General features: G+C 41.4%; 1 protein-coding gene across 1 annotated transcript in view; it reads right to left on the bottom strand.

The window, feature by feature from the left end:
* Positions 1 to 17,841, bottom strand: part of LOC100772869 (collagen alpha-6(IV) chain) — a 166,805-nt gene that overhangs the window by 34,745 nt on the left and 114,219 nt on the right. Inside the window, exons 11-21 of the mRNA XM_035449710.1 lie at positions 16,974 to 17,066; positions 15,461 to 15,514; positions 8,335 to 8,394; positions 7,197 to 7,241; positions 6,590 to 6,643; positions 5,848 to 5,917; positions 4,765 to 4,872; positions 3,598 to 3,747; positions 2,490 to 2,594; positions 1,102 to 1,262; positions 230 to 409 (exon numbers count right to left, since the gene is read on the bottom strand). Of these exons, the coding sequence (XP_035305601.1) occupies positions 230 to 409; positions 1,102 to 1,262; positions 2,490 to 2,594; positions 3,598 to 3,747; positions 4,765 to 4,872; positions 5,848 to 5,917; positions 6,590 to 6,643; positions 7,197 to 7,241; positions 8,335 to 8,394; positions 15,461 to 15,514; positions 16,974 to 17,066 (1,080 nt within the window). The remainder of the gene's footprint in view (positions 1 to 229; positions 410 to 1,101; positions 1,263 to 2,489; positions 2,595 to 3,597; positions 3,748 to 4,764; positions 4,873 to 5,847; positions 5,918 to 6,589; positions 6,644 to 7,196; positions 7,242 to 8,334; positions 8,395 to 15,460; positions 15,515 to 16,973; positions 17,067 to 17,841) is intronic.

Genomic DNA, 17,841 nt, shown 5'->3' with positions numbered 1-17,841 from the left:
AGGAGGATGCCAGTGGGAAGTTGAATCATTTTAAATTGATATGGTTAATTATTCCTAGTGCTTACCAAATGAGATAAGTATTCTGAGAAAAAATTCTCATTTTACAAAAAATAAAAGCATGGCCTCAACATGTCAGTGGGAGTCAGACTCTCTGTTCTCCCTTTATTCCATAATGCAATGACCAGTATGATTATTTATAGAGCTAATCATCCAGGAATGATCTACTTACCGGAATGCCTGGGAGGCCTGGTAAACCTGGTATTCCATTCCTGCCTGGAGCTCCTGCCATTCCTGGGGTCCCCTGGGGGCCAGGATCACCTTTGTCCCCTGACAGTTTAGATCCTCTACTGATGGTTGGTTCTCCTTTCTTTCCTTTGAGTCCTGTATGACCTCTAGATCCAAATAACCCCTGATAAAGAAACAAATGGCAATAATCAGGAGATGCAGGCTTCATAGAATTCTAGTGCTTGCAAAGATATGACCTAAAGTTGGCGATTAAGAATATTTTTTCACAGTGTTCTGGGCACATGATTACCTTGCTGTCTTGGATAATTACTTTGAATTTTCTGTATCTTTTCTAAATTCTGAAATGTATGAGGACTGAACCTCATCTTAATTTCTAAGCAGTGTCACCCAACCAGGAAAATCTAGTTACTGTGTGGAAGGGAAGGAGGGACCAAAAGTAAGTTGAAGCAGAAAGTGACTTTAGAGACCATCTGGTCAGACTGCTTTATGTGACAAAGGCCCTCAGTTTGGCCTTGGTTTTGTTTGTTTTCAAAGTTTCTCTTCATTTATTCTCTGCAGAAGATTTTCTCCATTAATTCATCGCACAATTTCCAGTTGGAGTTTAGACTTACAAAAGGAGTGCTTCTAATTTTTCAATTGTTGAGGAAATTTCTTATGTACCCAGTTATCACTGTGATTTGTTACTTGTCAATGGTAAACAAGAATTGATTTTGCTAACTGCATGAATTTAAGCAAAGTCTTCAGATATTGTTATCATATATTTATTTTATCCCTGTTTTTCTTTCATCAGGGAACTGATTGATGGGGAGTGAAAAACATTTCTCCACTCTGTATCAAAGTACAATTAAGACTTACCGGAGTCCCCAATGGGCCAGGTGCACCCCTAGAGCCTGGATCTCCTCTAGTTCCTTTAACACCAGGAAGGCCGATGAGACCTTGTGTCCCAGGCAGGCCTGGTTCCCCATGTGGTCCAATGTTGGGGGTCCCACCTTCGCAAGCACAAAACCCAGGGTCTCCTGAAGGAAAAACAGATAACAAATAAAAATAGAAAATGTCAATAACAACTAAAATAGGTTCTTTTTCCAAGAGTGGTTATCTATGTTCTCACAAGCTTCCCTTGGGGGAAAAGCAAATGGCTTTCAGAGACTCAAATAGCCTAAGTTCACTGTCCATCAGAAGACATCTGTACTAGTGAGTCTGTTTTTACTAGTCTGGGATGTGGTCCAGGTATCACTGAGTCTCATGTTGAGAACCACCAATTGCCATGTGAATAACTGAACGTCTAGAATGTAATTAGTTCACTCACATATACTGGTGTGACTGATGACAGGAGCTTCAGTGAAGTGCCCTTTTAAAGAAAGGTCTCATGTAGTACATGTTGGCCTCAAACTCAAGTAGGCATGTGCCATCAAGGTCAGTTTCAACAAAGCACTTCTGATGACATCCCAAGGAGTCCCAAGAATATAACCTAACCACTTACAGTGTTTCCATGAGTGCAGTCTGCAGAATGACATGTGATGACACATGTAGTTGGTTATGTTTCCCTGTGATCCTGAAGGATGCCTTCTTACCTTTAGAAAACTGAGGTCATGGAAACTCAAGAGAATGAATGGTCTATTCCTTGGATTAGTGAAAACTGAGCATAGATGCTCTGAAATCTTAGGCAAAGGAGATTGTGGATTTTTCAGATTAGGGATGATTATCTGGCCATATTGATGGAATATTTCCAAGTCCAAAGACTACAGAATCACAAGAATTTCTGTTCCCAAGGATTTTGAAGAGGAATAGTCAATTTTTATTTCTCAAGTGTGATCCTAGGCCTTGTGAATGAACCACCTGGGATGCTGGTTTATGAGGCAGCTTGCTGGGACCCTACTTGTTTTAGTGGAGCTAAATGGCCTTTTCTCGACCTACAGAGTCCTTGGCTAATGGTGTTGGGAAGCAGTGTCTAGACAAAGCCTTGCAAACTGGTTTGCTGTGCTGGGTAGCACTCTGGAATGCTGACACTAGGCTCGAGGGGTGAAAAGAGCAGACAACAACCTTCTTTTTTTGTTCTTTGTGACCTCTATTTCCATCTTCATGCTTAGAACCCTAATTAAAGCACTTCCAACAGCTCTATATCTTCTCTCAAGAGCCCAGAATGCTTTTGTTCAGGTTCTCAAGGCTATTGTTTTATCAGTCCTTACAGTCTCTCTAGGGATTTGGGGCAGGGGACAAAAAAGAAATTCAAGAGACAAAATCACCTTTTACTCCTTTGAGGCCCTGATGTCCTTTTTGACCTCTTTCTCCTTGGAGACCAGGGAACCCAGGCTCTGTGCTAGGCAAGGGTCCAGTCTCAAATGTGTGGCCTGCAGGATTTAAAAGGACACAAAAGGTTGAAGGCTGGTATAAACCCAAGGACTCACCTCAGTCTCAAATGCCTGGGTCCTTGAGGCTCAACACAGAGAGTAGAGTAGGAGGGAAAAAATATCCCAGCCTGGGAACCCTGCCAAGTCTACTGCGGAAGAGCCAACAAGACTCTCATTTGGCTCTATTCACTCTACTAGCAGAGTAACTGTTATGTTCCACACACTGCACAAGATTCAGAGATGAACAAAGTAACTCAATAACTCAGCAGTGCCAGTCTCTATCCCAGAAAGCTTCATTTGGGCAAAGAGGAAGCAGGTGCCAGCTGCAGTGGTCAGGGGGTTTAGGCTGCAAAGATGCATGCTGGACAGTACTTCCAGCCTTTCTCTCATAATCCAGAATCCCATCAAAGGAGAATAGGCACTGTGTAGACATGCATATTTTACCTACCTGTCAGTCTGTCTGTCTGTCTGTGTGCATGCATGCCTGTCTATCTGTCTTTCTACCAGCTATCTCATAGTGGGAACAGAATCCATTGCCTCGTGCATGCCCAAAACCCTATCAAACTGAGCTACACCTCTAGCCACCTCCCCATGAAGGCTGTTAGCAGACACCTTAAAGATCAAGGCACAGCCTCTCCTTTCTCAGATTCTCAGCCTACCTGATTGGAGCTTGGGAAACTCAGAAAATCCAATTGGGCTTCTCTAGAATCTGAAAAGCCAAAGTCCTAGCAGAGGTAGCAGGGGTGTGGCCACTGAGAGCCGTGAGGGACAGAAGGCCGATGAATGTGGGAATTAGTGTTTGCTCATCACCAGCTTGCTCTCTACCACTGTTACTGTCAGTGGAGGTGGAGCTGGCTCAGATGGCTGATGGAGCCTTCTTTGTTGCCCCACTGCTGTTAGCTGTCCTCACTGAACTTTCACTCCTGTGAGGGGCCCTGGCAGACTCATAACGGTTCGAACCAGACCTAGGTTTCACTACCAAAGGGAGGAAAGAATAACTTACGAGGTGGGCCTGATGGTCCTGGTAGGCCTGGTAAACCTGGAAAACCGTCTTTGCCAGGTAGGCCAGCCTCCCCAAAGGTGGTGCGTCCTGGGTTTCCTTGGTCTCCTTTCAGGCCTAGAAATCCCTCAGGCCCTAGGGCACCAGGAAGACCTGGAAAGATAATCCCACACAAAATGCTCACCATAGCACCCTGCCATGCAATCAGTGGTATATAGACAGAACAACACAAGGGAAGAATCAGGGAAACCATTTGCTCCTTTCTTTCATGACAGTTAGAAAAGTCCCTTGGGAACCAATTAGCCTAACTGCCTGGGAAACTGTGGTTAACTTTTGAGGAAAAGTTAGGTTTTCAGCCTCTGACTGCTCCATTTGTTCCACTTCAGTGCTGGGCCCAATGATACCTCCTATGAATGGTTGCCTTCAAAACACAAATATCCTTACAGAGGTCCCATTCCAAGGAATTTAGCAACTAGTGACTTTAATAGACATGTCTGAGCATTTATACTAGGGACAGCCCTGCCTTCCAGACTCTGGCATGCTCTTTCTCTGCCCTATAGAATAGAATATAGGTTTTCTCCTTTGATGATTAGTTCAATAGTGTCACCCATAGGCTCCTGGGGCCATTTTGTGCTAGAGTTAAGCCTAGAAGGGGGTCTATGTACAGATCTATCTATCTATCTATCTATCTATCTATCTATCTATCTATCTATCTCATACTGAGACTAGAAAACATTGCTTTGCACGTGCGTGCCATAAACCTCTGTAATTGGGCCTTTCCTCATGAAGGCTTTTAGCAGCCACCTTGAAGATCCAGCCATAGCCATATTCTTCTTTGTGAAACTCTCTTGGTGAGTATAATATCAAATGACACATTCAGGGGAAGAGTGAGAGGGCTCCAACCACCCAATCCAGATCTCCAGTTACTTCCAGCCTCGACGGCAGTCTGGAACTCTCTTTCTGTCTGTGGTGCACTTTAACTCAAAGAACAGCTACTGACTTCGGCCCTCTCTACATATACACTAGCTTTAGGCTAGCTATGGGAGAACCTACTGACCAGTCTTCTTTTCCTTTGACCATGCTCCTGGATCCTGAGTTATAGAGGGAGATACTAGGAATTAGAGTACAGAGAAGACCGATCAATGCAGTGAATGGATTAATTTGCTTCACCTGTTAATGATGGAAGGCCAGGGGTGCCAGAAGGGCCACGTTGGCCTTGGATGCCTTCATCTCCTCTTAGGCCTGGGAGGCCTGGCACACCAGGGTCTCCAGGATAACCTGGTATTACAATGAAAAATGAGTAAAAAACACAACAATGCTCACACTTGCCACAAAATGCTGGAGAAGAGGTCCAGGGAGATGTCATGGGCCTGGTAGTTTTTGTTGGTATTCTCAGATCTAGATGATAATGGTCTTAAGAGATAATGGGCCTTCCAGAGCTAAGGCTCCACTGGTATTTTATTTTGTAACTGAATCTTACTATGTAACCTAGGGTGGCCTTGAACTTACTATCCTCCTGTCTCAGACTTCCAAGTTCTAGGATCAAAGGCACAAACCATCATACCAAGTTAGTACTAATACTTAAAACTTGGTCTTGTTAAAACTTTACTTTTCTGACAAGACCTGGAAAGCACTAGGATGATTTTTCTGCTACTGCTACAGCCTTAAATGCTTATTGGGGATGTTAAGCTGATTAACAGCACTTTTTACATTATTGCTGCAGGTTTCTTTGGAGTAGAACTCTGGAGGCTGCTATCAACATCGGGCATTTAGATGTTTAGCGAAGGCAAAGAGGAAGGGTAGAACATACCCAGTAACCAGGGTAAAGACAGAAAAGGACAAACTTTCTAAGTATCATCATGATGCTCAGGGCTCTAAGCAACTAGATCTGCAACATTCTTGAGATCATCTCCATCAAAGTATTCTATAATCTTAGGCTAAAGGCAGCCCAGCTGAGGAGGGTATCAATTCTTCCCTAAGCACCACCATGAGAACCTTTCTGTTAATCAAACTCAGGCCTAGGAAAGCCCAGATTCTTGTCTTGATGGATCAATACAAAAATGGCAGGCTGGGCCTGGCTTGTCTGAATAAGAGATTGGAATTTGATTCATTCACCAATCTCAGGACTCATAAGTGGCCCGTGATACTGTCAGTCATCCAGTGGCTGACAGTGTGTCCTTTTAACAATTTCAGGAGATACAAGTTTTAACACTTTATCTTTTGTTCTCCAATCAAATCATCAAAAAGTTGCACCTGAGATCACAGCACCATCTGCATCGGTGAAAATGTCTGGGCCTCGCAGACCAATGCCACCCTTTTCACCCTGTAAAGATTAAATAGATTATACACAAAAATTTCCTTGACTACATCACCTAAGATCTATAGGCCTTCAAAGCAAAGCCCCAGGAAAGTGAAAAGTTCCTTCTTCCTTGACTCCTGATTGCCATCTATTTCAGAGGTTAATTTACAAGAACAAGAAATCGAAGATGAAGGTGACAATGTAGCTGGATCTGCAAATTTGACCTGCAAATTTGCATTCTGTTTCTGGGCCTGGAACATGTATCACAAGCACAAATAACACAGCTAAAGAAGCAATCAGATCTCTTTTTCTTTTTTATCTCAGCCAGGCCTAAGATTCTACTACTATCTTTATTGATTGAATGATGGCAAAGAAAGTCTAAAGAGTGCTAATTCTCTGCAAAGACAGACTCAGTGACTAGAATCTGATCCATGGGAATACCCAGAGTGGATGCTAGGGTAGCTAATAATAGTGTGAATTATTAATAGAGAACTTTAAACACTAAATGTTGGTAATGTCTGAGGAATGTTCATTAGCTTTGTGTACATCATGGGGGTACATGCATTTTTAAAGAAAAGTGTGACATCTAAAACATCAAACTATTAAAAAATACTCCATATCATAAGAAAGCATTTATAGGAATCCTTCACTTTTTCACCTCTCAAATCCTGGAGTTGTATTTCCCAATGCTATTACCTTAATTCCTGGGAACCCGTTAATCCCAGGAAAACCAGAAGTCCCCTTCTTTCCCTGTGATAGAAACATAGTTATCACTAAGTTCAAGTATAAGAACATAAGGTGGGCTGCCCTGTGCATTATGCCAAGGCAAATAGTTCAGGGATTTGCTGTCATTCAAAGTGTAGACAGCTTTTCAAATTCTTCCAGATGATAATATGGCATCATGTAGTAAACTTGCGTATTAAAGTGCATAATAGTCACAAGGGTATGGGTATAAGCAGGCTAGTCTTGCTGACCCTTGATAACATTCCACAGTATATTACCACACTATGGCATGGCAAAACACAAAATGTAATTTAATAGTGGTTATCCAAGCTTAAACACACACACACACACACACACACACACACACACACACACACACACACACACACAGAGAGAGAGAGAGAGAGAGAGAGAGAGAGAGAGAGAGAGAGAGAGAGTTACTAGGATTATAACATGTTATTAAAGAGAGTGGAAAATTTGCATTATCAGCAATGTCTTCATTTGGCTATGTTAAGTAAAACTAGATGATCTTTTGATTAGGAGTTTGTATACTAATGCTTTATGGATATTAATCAAATACCTGTCTCCCCGGCTGTCCTCGTACTCCTTCTGAACCCATGGAACCCTGTAAAGTGAAGAACCACACCCTGTAAAGTTGAATAGATCATACTAGAAATAAAGGCTGTTAGCGCATATAACAAAGTTATCCATCTGAGTTCAGGATTTAGTAGCTCCTACAGGCAGCTAAGAAAATCTTCTTAGACTTGGCTTAATGACTTCTTTCTAGGCATTCATTCCACTAGGATGAATAGTTTCATGGAACATTTTTAAAGAGCTAAATAAATGGAAACATTTTAAGTTGTAGGAGGGATTTAGTAGAAGGGTTGGATAATATACTTAGCTGTATTGGTTTCAAGTCAGTGGTTTTAAATAGACTATTGGATGGCTTCTTGTCTGCTACCCCCAAACATATGCTTTATTAGTGATTATGAGTTTTAAAAGACAAAGGATAAGAGAAAGGAGAGAAAGAAATGTCAGAGCAATGACTAAATACCACTAAATACTCAGAGACTTAACATCCTCATGGACAAATTAAAAACACAATTCTCTAAAATGTGTTTGTGTAAGGTAAAAGTTGGACAGTTTCTTATAACCCAAATTCTCAGTTCCCAAAAGCTAGGAATTGAAAGGGATGATAATTATTTCTCCATTCAAAAGAAGATTATTTTGGAAACTGTTGACTATAAATATCATTCACCATGTTCTAGAAGTTTCCAGACTTATGTCTTATAAAGATTACACTTAGCTCTCTTTCATTCCTGATCTACTTCTTGCCCGAATTCCCCTGGATTTTAGAACAATAAAAGCAAGAAAATGTGTGCACCATTCTTTAGCTCAGTAGAAAACTATGTATGTAAGTCAGAAGCAGAAGTTGACTGGGGAGCCACCTAGGTGTAGCAGCTACATCATTCCTTTTGCAATGGAGTCAATCAGTCAAGAGAATGGGGATAAGTGGAGAGGCGAGCCTGCCAGAAAGTTGAGGAGAGAAATAAAAGAAGCTTAGCCCATAAAATTACACAAGCTAGGGATGGAACAAGAAAGAAAATGAAGACAATAAAGAGACCTACATTTCTTTTAAAAAAAGAGAGAAAGAAAAAGAAAAGAAAATGGATCAGGTGACTTGATAAACACAGGCAAATGACACTCCAGGTTCATACCCTAGGTCCTGGCAAACCAAGGATTCCCCTTTCTCCTTTTTCTCCAATAGATCCAAACTCCTGAAGGAAAAAAAGAAGCCAGAAATTGTAACACTCATTTTCTCATTGGGATAGTATGATGGCACATACCTATAATGTCAGTTCTTTGGAGGCTATGGCAGGAAGAGTGCCATGAATTTGAGACCAGCTTGGGCTACATAGTAAGTTCCACATTGAGTTAGCAAGACTCAATCAATCAGTTATTTTCTCATTTGTTGCATGGCTCCATCCAAGAGAAAGAAGAAAATTCAAATCACCTCTACTGAGTCCTTAGGGAAGAACCTTGTATTGAACATCTTGCTAAAAAGCACACAGAGAATGAATATGCTTTAGACCATTCACTCAGTATTGCTTTGTGGTTCTAGAAGTAGTGCCTTTTCCCATGTACTTGTAGCATCATGAGCTAACAGCACAGGAATAATAAAGTACCTAAACTCCCACAATGATTTTACAGATGAGGGAAAACTTCCAGGAAAGGTAAGAATCAATGAGAAAGCCAGTCTTCTGTGATTCCAGAGTCCTTTCTATGAGTCCCAGCTGCATTCTGCCATCTAGAAGCTTGACTTTGACAGAACAATGGGAGATTGAATAGATGTTTGGAAATTTATTCTATAAGGAACACATTTCCCCCTTTAGATACACACGAGAACCACAGCATCCTTTTCGATGGGAAAGGAATATTTTTACCTACAGTCCCATACTGGTACTTTTAAATTTTAATCAGTTCCTTTTGCATTGCTACAAGAAGTGAGAACTTACAGCCATGGGTTTGATTTTTGGGCTCTCTAGAGACAAGTAGGAAATCTAAGAAGCTGATCGAGAGAACCTTGTGAAGTCTGGGTCCAGGGTCAACATCCAGGCCCCCAAGTTATAGAAATATTCATTGCCAAAGTGAATAAAATCTTTGATGGGAAACTTACCTGAAGCCATTTGTAATTGTTTAAAATTGTACATATTGGAACATAGTTTTTTTGGTAAACAGCATTTATTCCTATTGTAAGAGTAAAGGAGGAAATGAACCTTTCTCAAATATAAGCTTGTTGAAAGATGCTAACTGTAGCTGGGGTGTATCTCCTATTGTTCCCTTGATGTGATCTAACTCAGCTGGTATGAGGACACTGTCTTGATCCCATCTGTATCTTTTTCTTCTTCTCTTAAATAATCTGTGTATTATCACAAGTACTGCAACCTGGATGAGTATCCTTGAGGCTTTGTAGGCTCGGGAGTTAAAAAAAAATCAAATGTGGGATTTTCTATTGCTTTTTCCTTGTGGAGAAGGTATTATTGAGGGGTGCAGTTTAATAGGGCTTTGGTTCCTACTTCTTATTTTCCTTTTCTGCTTCCATAGATTCCAGCCTTGATGCTAAATACAGTATATAATTTAAAAGGACTATGGTCATCCAACACAATCTGGACTCCTCCCCACTTTTTAAAAAGAACATGAAATGGGGTGAATAGGGGGGTGGGGGAGCATCTGTGAGGAGTTGGGGGAAGGGAGTGAATATTATCAAAATATATTCTATGAGATTCTCAAAGATTAAATAAAAATATAATTGAAAATATTAAGTGGAATGCAAACTTGCCTGAAATCTTAAATTCCTCCACCCCATATTTCAAATTGGAAACAAAACTATATTGCCACTTGGCAGAATATGTCTAGTGGCCTCTAAAGTTGAATAATTCAAGTAACCTTCCATGACCTGTCCAAAAGTGTTACAGCAGTTAGTGCTGCTCCAAACTCTTCACTCATAAGACTTCTATGAAAGCTTTCTAAGTGAAAAACCTGTCTCACAGTCTTCCCTGTCTCCCCCTGAAGCATGTTACTGCTAACTGCACATGTGCAAAGTGATCCAGGAAATACTTACCGAATTAAGTGCAATCATGGCACAGAGAATAAAACTATGGCAAAAGATAAACCAACACAAACAAAATGCCCAAGAACTATAATATGCCCCTATCCAGCTTTCCCAGGAGGATAAATACAAGACAGTCTTTTACTTCTTCAAAAAGTTGTAATTTTCAGCATCTCGAGGTCCAGAGTTTGTAAAAAGGATGAACAAAAATAAATATGTGAAAAACTTAAAAAGGAAATCTCTCTCTCTCTCTCTCTCTCTCTCTCTCTCTCTCTCTCTCTCTGTGTGTGTGTGTGTGTGTGTGTGTGTGTGTGTGTGTGTGTGTGTGTTAGAGCCAATAAAAACAAATGGTTTGGTTTGGCAAGCCACTGTGTTGTGGGGCTCAGCTTGCCTCCCAGCACAGGGAGGTAGTGTTCAGAGGTCCCGCTGAACAAGCTGTTCTAGCTAGCTATCCTGGGACCTGATCTATTACAGTTGGCCTTGGAGCGTAACAATCCTTTCATGGTGCATCCACCCTTTCTACTTACCCATGGCCCAGAAGTCTTCTTAGGGTACTGGCTTAGTTCTTTTCAGCCTTACTCTCCAGACCTCAGGGCACCTGTTCATTTCTGTTTCTAAGGAGACTCAGAGAACTCCACCTACCCAGGAGTTGCCTCACATCTACTCAATAGTTGCCTTCAGGGTTTGTCGGTGGTTTCATGTCTGTTCTCACCCAGAACCACTGTCCTTTTACCTTCTCCTATGTGTCCACATTCCTTGGACAAAGGGCACCTGTGTATACAGTTCTGACAACCTCCACGGAGGAACCTGTGGCCTACAAGTGTGAGCATGCTTCTGGGGACAGGGGAGGTGAAATGAGCGAAGCTGGGAACAAACCAGAAAATTGGGGATTTTTTTTAAAAAAGCAATTAATTAGTTACTTTGCTTGCTTATTTATTTTTAAACCACAGAGGCTGCAAGAAAAAGAATGTGAGGCACATCTCTATCAGATTGTCCATTTTATCTCCTGCAAAGATTTGAGCTAAAAAGGGAAGGAAGAGGGAATGCTTTGGATTCCCTAGGGATTTCTGTCCTCTGAAGGCCTTGTTTTTCAGTAAGCACGGGTAAGTGAAAGCTGGTGTGATGGAGGCTTTGGGTTCTTTTGAAAAGCTCATGACACCCAACACATGGTATCTATCACCTTTCCTCTCACAACTTTGCTGTCAAGCACATTAAGGTATTCCTGAGTGTTCACATTAAGCAGGTAGGTATCTCAGAAGGGAAGGTGGTATATGATTGGGTTACTGGCACCCACTGAATCCATGTAGAGGTGATCTGAAAACTGCTTCCCTGATTTCCATTCTATGAAGTGCAGTGTGCTATGTACTATGTGTTTTTTTTTTCCAGTCAGGGTTTCTGTATTCTCAACCAGAGCTGTGAAACATTGAAAACACTGAGCTGGGGACAGTACTGAGATTTATCATCACGTGTTGTCATCAGTCAGTCTCTTTTACAGGAGTGAAGGGAATGCTTTGATATCACTGCTGAGGAAATCCTCCCAGGTCTAAGTGAAGAAACCGGGAGGGAGCATGAGCTAGTGAATCCCAAATCCCAGAGCAGCAGAGATCACAAAATCCTGGCGATTTAAGAGTCAAAATACTTCCACTGGGTGACTTTCGTGAACTGACCTGCAGGGGGCAGTATGGTATGAGGAAACAAATGCTGATCTGGCTAGCATTCAACACTATTGAAAGGAGCACTGGGTCTGCATCGGTCTGCACCAGGTCCTCTGCGTGTATATCATGGCTTCCAGTTTAGTGTTTTTCTGGGGTTCCCGTGTGTGTGTGTGTGTGTGTGTGTGTGTGTGTGTGTGTGTGTGTGTGTGTGTGTGTTTGTATGAGTGGACATCTATTTCTTGTGATTTCTTTTGGGCTCTTTTCCTTCTGTTTATATGTTTTGTCCAATTCCAATGTGTTAGTTTTGGCTCTATTTATTATAGGAGCCTATTTGTTTTCTAATGTTAGACAGAATGGGAGTGGATATGGAAGGGAGGGAATGTGGAGAGAAACTGGGAGAAGTAGAGGGAAGGGGAACTGTAATCAGGATATATTATGTGAGAAAAAAATCTATTTCAATGAAAGGAAAAAAGAATTGGTTAAAAAAATGATTAAACAACCCTTGTTCATTCTGAGAAAAAAGCAAGAAACCAAAACCAAACCAAACCAAAACAAAACAATGCAGAATGGCAGTCTCAGCAGTCTGAGTAAGCAGCTGTGTGACTCCAGCAAGCCTCTTTACCTGCTAAGGCTATGGTTTCTGCCTCAGGAGAAGAGGAACAAACCTGGACTCACTTGTTCACCTCACAAGGAGACTCCAGGTGACAAGAGTCTGTACAAAATGCTCTACAAAGAAAGGGATAATCTTTCTTCCCAAACCTCCTTGCAGAGTGCCACCTGATAGAAATATAACGTGAGCCAGTATGGTACTTGCAGCTTTATTAGTAGCTATATTTTAAAAATGACTAGAGATTTTAACAGTTATCTGACTCCATCATCAATAGGAGCTGTCTCAAATTACTCTTTCCATACGGTGTTTGGAGATCCAGTGTGTATTTGCTTACATTACAGCTCATCTCATTTCAGATGGACCACATTTCAACAGTTCCATAGGTAGCTGCAGATGATGGCATTGCATGGGAAAGCTTTGTAATGAATCTTCAGTACAGAGCAATGTGGGCCTCACAAAGAAGGAAGAAGACTAGCTAGGACCGCACTGCATATGTACAGAAAATAGTTCATCAGTTTGTCTAAGTCCCAGAGCTGGAGTTGAGTCTAAGGTGAGGGCACTCTACCTTCAACACCATGGCTCATTTCCTTTCCCATTCACTAGCTGCAAAACTGATTAAAATCAAGGGAGGAGGACAAACGACTCTCTATGCCCCTTTGTTTTTGTGGGGTAACAGGAATCCTGATGGAAACAATCTGTGCCACTGGCTCCCCCAGCTCTGCTTCCTGACCACACGGTGAGACACAGAGTATTTCAAAGTACTACCAGGAAGGACTGGAATCCACAGTTATTCCCACTGTGCCAGAAAGTGGGGAAGACCTTGTCCTGATTTATACACTTTCTCTCAGTCTCTAAGCCCAATCCATGAAAGCTTTGTCAGCTTCCTCAAAACACATTTTGTCACATAAGAAACAACCAAATGCAATGCAGTGGTCTCATTCCAGTTCTTATGCAAACAAGGCACCTGAAAACTGTATACATTTATGATCATAGATTTCTGCCTTCTTAACTGATACTAAATAATAACTGATTATCAAGTTTTCAAAAATCCCCATTTTGAGAAATACTAAAGTATTTATGATGAAATATGTTGAATATATAATTCAGGGAGACCATGTGCTGCTAGTTGTGGGAGCAAGGTAATGAGTACCCAGGAAGATCGTTATGCCATTGTCTTTGTATTTGTGTGTGTCTGAAATGGTCCATAATAAAATGTTTATCTCTTCCGCTTCCCTCCATTTCCATGGCTATGAACATAGCCTGAGCTATTACTACCATCTTTTGCCTGGGCTGCTGTAATAACTTGTGCTTACTGCTCCAGATCCTCTCATCTGTCCCTCATCCAGTCAGAATGATCTCAACAATACAAGCCAGAGATGGGGAGATGGGTTAGATTCTTGACATGCTAGTGCCAGGAGCAGAGAGATTCCCAGAACTCACTTAAAAGATGGGAAGGCATGGTGACACCCTGTATGTAATCCTAGCACTCAGAAAATAGAGGGAGGGATCCCTGAGACAGCCCTGGATTCCCCAAGAGACTCTGTCTCAATAAATAATGTGGAGTGATCTAGGAATACATCCAATATCATCTTTGGGCTTCCACACATATGTGTACATGCATGAATGGGTACTTACACACAAAGGTGCACTTACACATATGTAAACAGACATACACACCATGCACATGCACACACACACACACACACACACACACACACACACACACACACACATACATGCACACACACACACACACACACATGCATGCACGCACGCGCGCGCGCACACACACACATACACACTCACAAATAGCTTCTCATGATACTTCAAATAAAAGCTACATTGACTTCTGAAGCTGGTTGTGACCTGACTCCTCTCTCTCTCAGTTTGTTCTTTCCTTTCCACTCAACTGCTTTATTTTGATTTTTGAGATATGGTCTTGCTGTGTAGCCCATGCTAGCTGAGAACTCATGATGATCCTTCTGCCTCAGCCTCTTAGTTGGTAGGACTAGAGTTCCATGCTACCATCCCAGGTCCTGACCACTTATCTTCTGTGTCTCTGATGTGCCAAGCTTTCTCAATCTCAGGGTATTGGAACTTATGGTTCCCTCAGTCTACAGGCGCTCTTTCTCATATGCACATGACTTGTTCCTTTATATTAAACAGGTCTCAGCTTACACAGGACTTCTTCCTTCTTCAGAGAGGCTTTGGTTGACCACTCTCTCCCACCTATACTCCATCACTGCATTCATCTTCCATCTTTCATATATCACCATCGCATGGGCTTTTTTTTTTTTTGCTCACTTTTCTTTGTGCCACTGGGAATAGAAGCCAGGGCCTTGGGCATGCTAGGCAAACAGTGTACCACTGAGTCATCCCACAAGCTCTTGAATTTGCTATTGAGTCACCTCTTGTTTTCCACATTCTTTATCACTTTTCCATTAGAATGTAGTCTCAAGGACAGAGAGGAACTTTTATAGCCTCTGAGTACAGAAGAAAAGCCAGCACACAGAGCCTTCCAAAAAACATGTGCTGAGTATAAGAATCTAAGCTAGAAAGGCAGATAGGAAGGTCAAGATTGGATTACTCAAAGCAGATATTGCTTACTGAACACTTGATAAGTTCCAGTTATGCACAAAGCTTCTCTCATGTGCATTATCTCATTTCATCTTCAGATATACTCTATCACTGTCCTCTTTTGTAGGCTAGGAGAACAAAAGTCAGAAATATTAAGAGATTCTTGGCCCAGAAGGCAAGCCTAGGTCTGTTTTAACTCTAAAGTTAGAGCATGGAGAGCCATGCTAAGAAGTTCCATGAGGTCAAGAAACAAGAATATTTCCTTCAATGCCTTCAGTGAAGATGGCAGCATTCACAGTCATAACAATGGGTGGAGATTTTCCTCTCAGCCACACAGTGCTTTTTATGTAATAAGACCCTGGAATACATGTTTACCAAGTGTGAAGACTTACCGGGAAACCTGGAGGGCCACTCATGCCTGGGAAACCTGGAGGCCCTGGTTCACCCTGGAAAGTTAACCAAAGGCTAATGAGTAGCAGCAAGAGGCAATGAACATGAACTATAGAAGCTCCTTCAAAGTACTTGGGCTACTCGATAGGGAACACAGTATGAGTATTGCAGCATGGGATAGTAGTGTAGATTTGTATGCTTGCCAGGATGTCTTAGTTTACAGAGTCCCTTAGCTTATGGAAGGTCAATGACTAATACATAATCTCAAACACATGAATTGGGACAGGAGAACAGTTAGTTGTTTCATTTCCTGGGGAAGAAGCTGCTTTGAAAACATAGGCTACAAAGAACAGAATGGTCTCAAGCAAAGGCTAAGGATCAAAATGTGAAATGAGACACATAACATTCTAATGTCTCTCTCCCTAAGTGCTAATTTATCTTACAGGGGCCATGGAAAAGCTCCCTATGGTTTAGAATGGACCAGAGGGGCAAATAATCTGCTATATACTCCTAGATTGGTCCCAAGTCAAGGACTTCCCTAATATAAAGCTGGAGAAGTGGTCTTAACCCGTGGGTCAGGTCAAACAACCTTTTCATATTTCCATTATGATTCACAACAGTAGCAAAATTACAGTTATGCAGCAGCAATGAAATAATTTTATAATTGGGGGTCACCACAACATGAGGAACTGTATTAAAGGGTTACAACAGTAGGAAGCTTGAGAACGACTGAGCTAGAGGGAATGGAGTTGTCTACAAAAACAATATCAAAGAAGTGAGACTACATTTTCCTCTGGGCCCTTTCATCATGGAAATAGAATCACAAAATTCAAAGGAACCCCAGGAAGGAAGAGAATGCAGGCTCCTGAAAGGTTATCAGTGCACTCTAACCGAATAGAACTGTTGAAACACAAGCATGTACACGTTTATCCTAATGGGAATGGGCAGACTATGAAATATAACCTTGGTGATTCAGGTAAGGCAAATTTGATCATCCCCTGCCACTTGTTAACAATATTCCGGATATTTAAGGTCAACTATTTCCCCTCAGTGCTGTGATAGAACCCAGGGCCCTGCTAAGCTCTCTACCAGTGAGTAAAGCTTGAAGGGCAAACAACTTCTTCAAAATGATAACTCAAAAGGAAACATTTATACTCAATACATTTCGTGGACAGCTTAAATACTGAGAGGTTTGGAGTTCTGAGGAAAAATTTCAAGCATGCAATGCTTGCTTTAATTTATTTGGCATATTAAAATTGAATGTGCAAGTCTGAGGCAAAAAATATTGCTTACATGAATAGTCAGATACAGATACACTCACACCTATACACCAGACAACTCAGGATTTTCAGAATTCTTTCCATCAAGAACAAAACAAGGAAGTCTTTGCCTTCCCTTCCAAAACCCATTACTCCTACTTTGTAATTGGCTCAGGTTAGTCTGATTATTAGACTTGAATTCTAGTTTTAACAGGAAAGGGTCAATTATTTTTTTTCTATAATAAATGTTTGCTACCTTGGAGCCTTTCTTCCCTTTGGGGAATCCCATGAATTCTAGTTCCCCAGTAGATGGAGGTGGTCCTGCAGGGCCAGGGAGGCCGACATCCCCCTGTAAAAATCAAAGACACCATTGAACAAAAGATAATTTGTAGATCATTCTTGCAAAAAGCAAGCTTGCCTTCTGGATGTAATCCACAAATAAATGTCCATTATTTTGGACTCTTTACCACCTTGTGTCAAGGAGAAAACTGAAATTTCATTAATAAGAGATAATAAGAACTCTAAGCCCAAGAGTGAGTTTCGTACTATCATGGCACAGGGAAAAAACAAATGGATGAAAGAAAACCAGACTCACAGTTGCATGTTCATATACAAAGGGGTAGTGAGAAGAGATCCACATGGGATTTGGGCAAGGGGAATGACTACCTCTTGCCAGCAGTGAGAAGACTCTATTGGGTTTGTGTGACCTGTAGTCCACAGGCTGCATATGGTCACATGCAGCCAAAGGTAGCTATGGATGTTTCCCAACACAAAATTGTAAACTTGTAAAAATTTGTGAGATTTTTTTCCTGTGTTATTCTTTTAGTAAAATTGGGTCACAATGTCAAAAGGTCTGATTGGTCCAAAGGTGGGAAGGAAGGTAAGAAAAGAGAATAGTAAAGGAGAGACAGAAGAGCTAGGAAATACGTGTTTTTTTTTTGTGTGTGTGTGTGTGCAGGAGGGGAGGGAGGAGGGTAAGGTGAAGAATAGAGGGACAGCAGGAAGTGGAGAAACAGAAAGAGCAGGCAATAGAATATGCAAAAGCACAGATAAATACCTAGGTGGGAGAAAAGGAAAGAATAAATTTTAAGAGAGTATATTTGTAGAAAATGTAGACTTATACA

Source organism: Cricetulus griseus, chromosome X (genome assembly GCF_003668045.3).
Source record: "Cricetulus griseus strain 17A/GY chromosome X, alternate assembly CriGri-PICRH-1.0, whole genome shotgun sequence".
NCBI classification, from domain to species: Eukaryota; Metazoa; Chordata; class Mammalia; order Rodentia; family Cricetidae; genus Cricetulus; species Cricetulus griseus.
The sequence above is the reverse complement of the archived record's forward strand: the minus strand, read 5'-3'. Positions and strand labels throughout refer to the sequence as shown.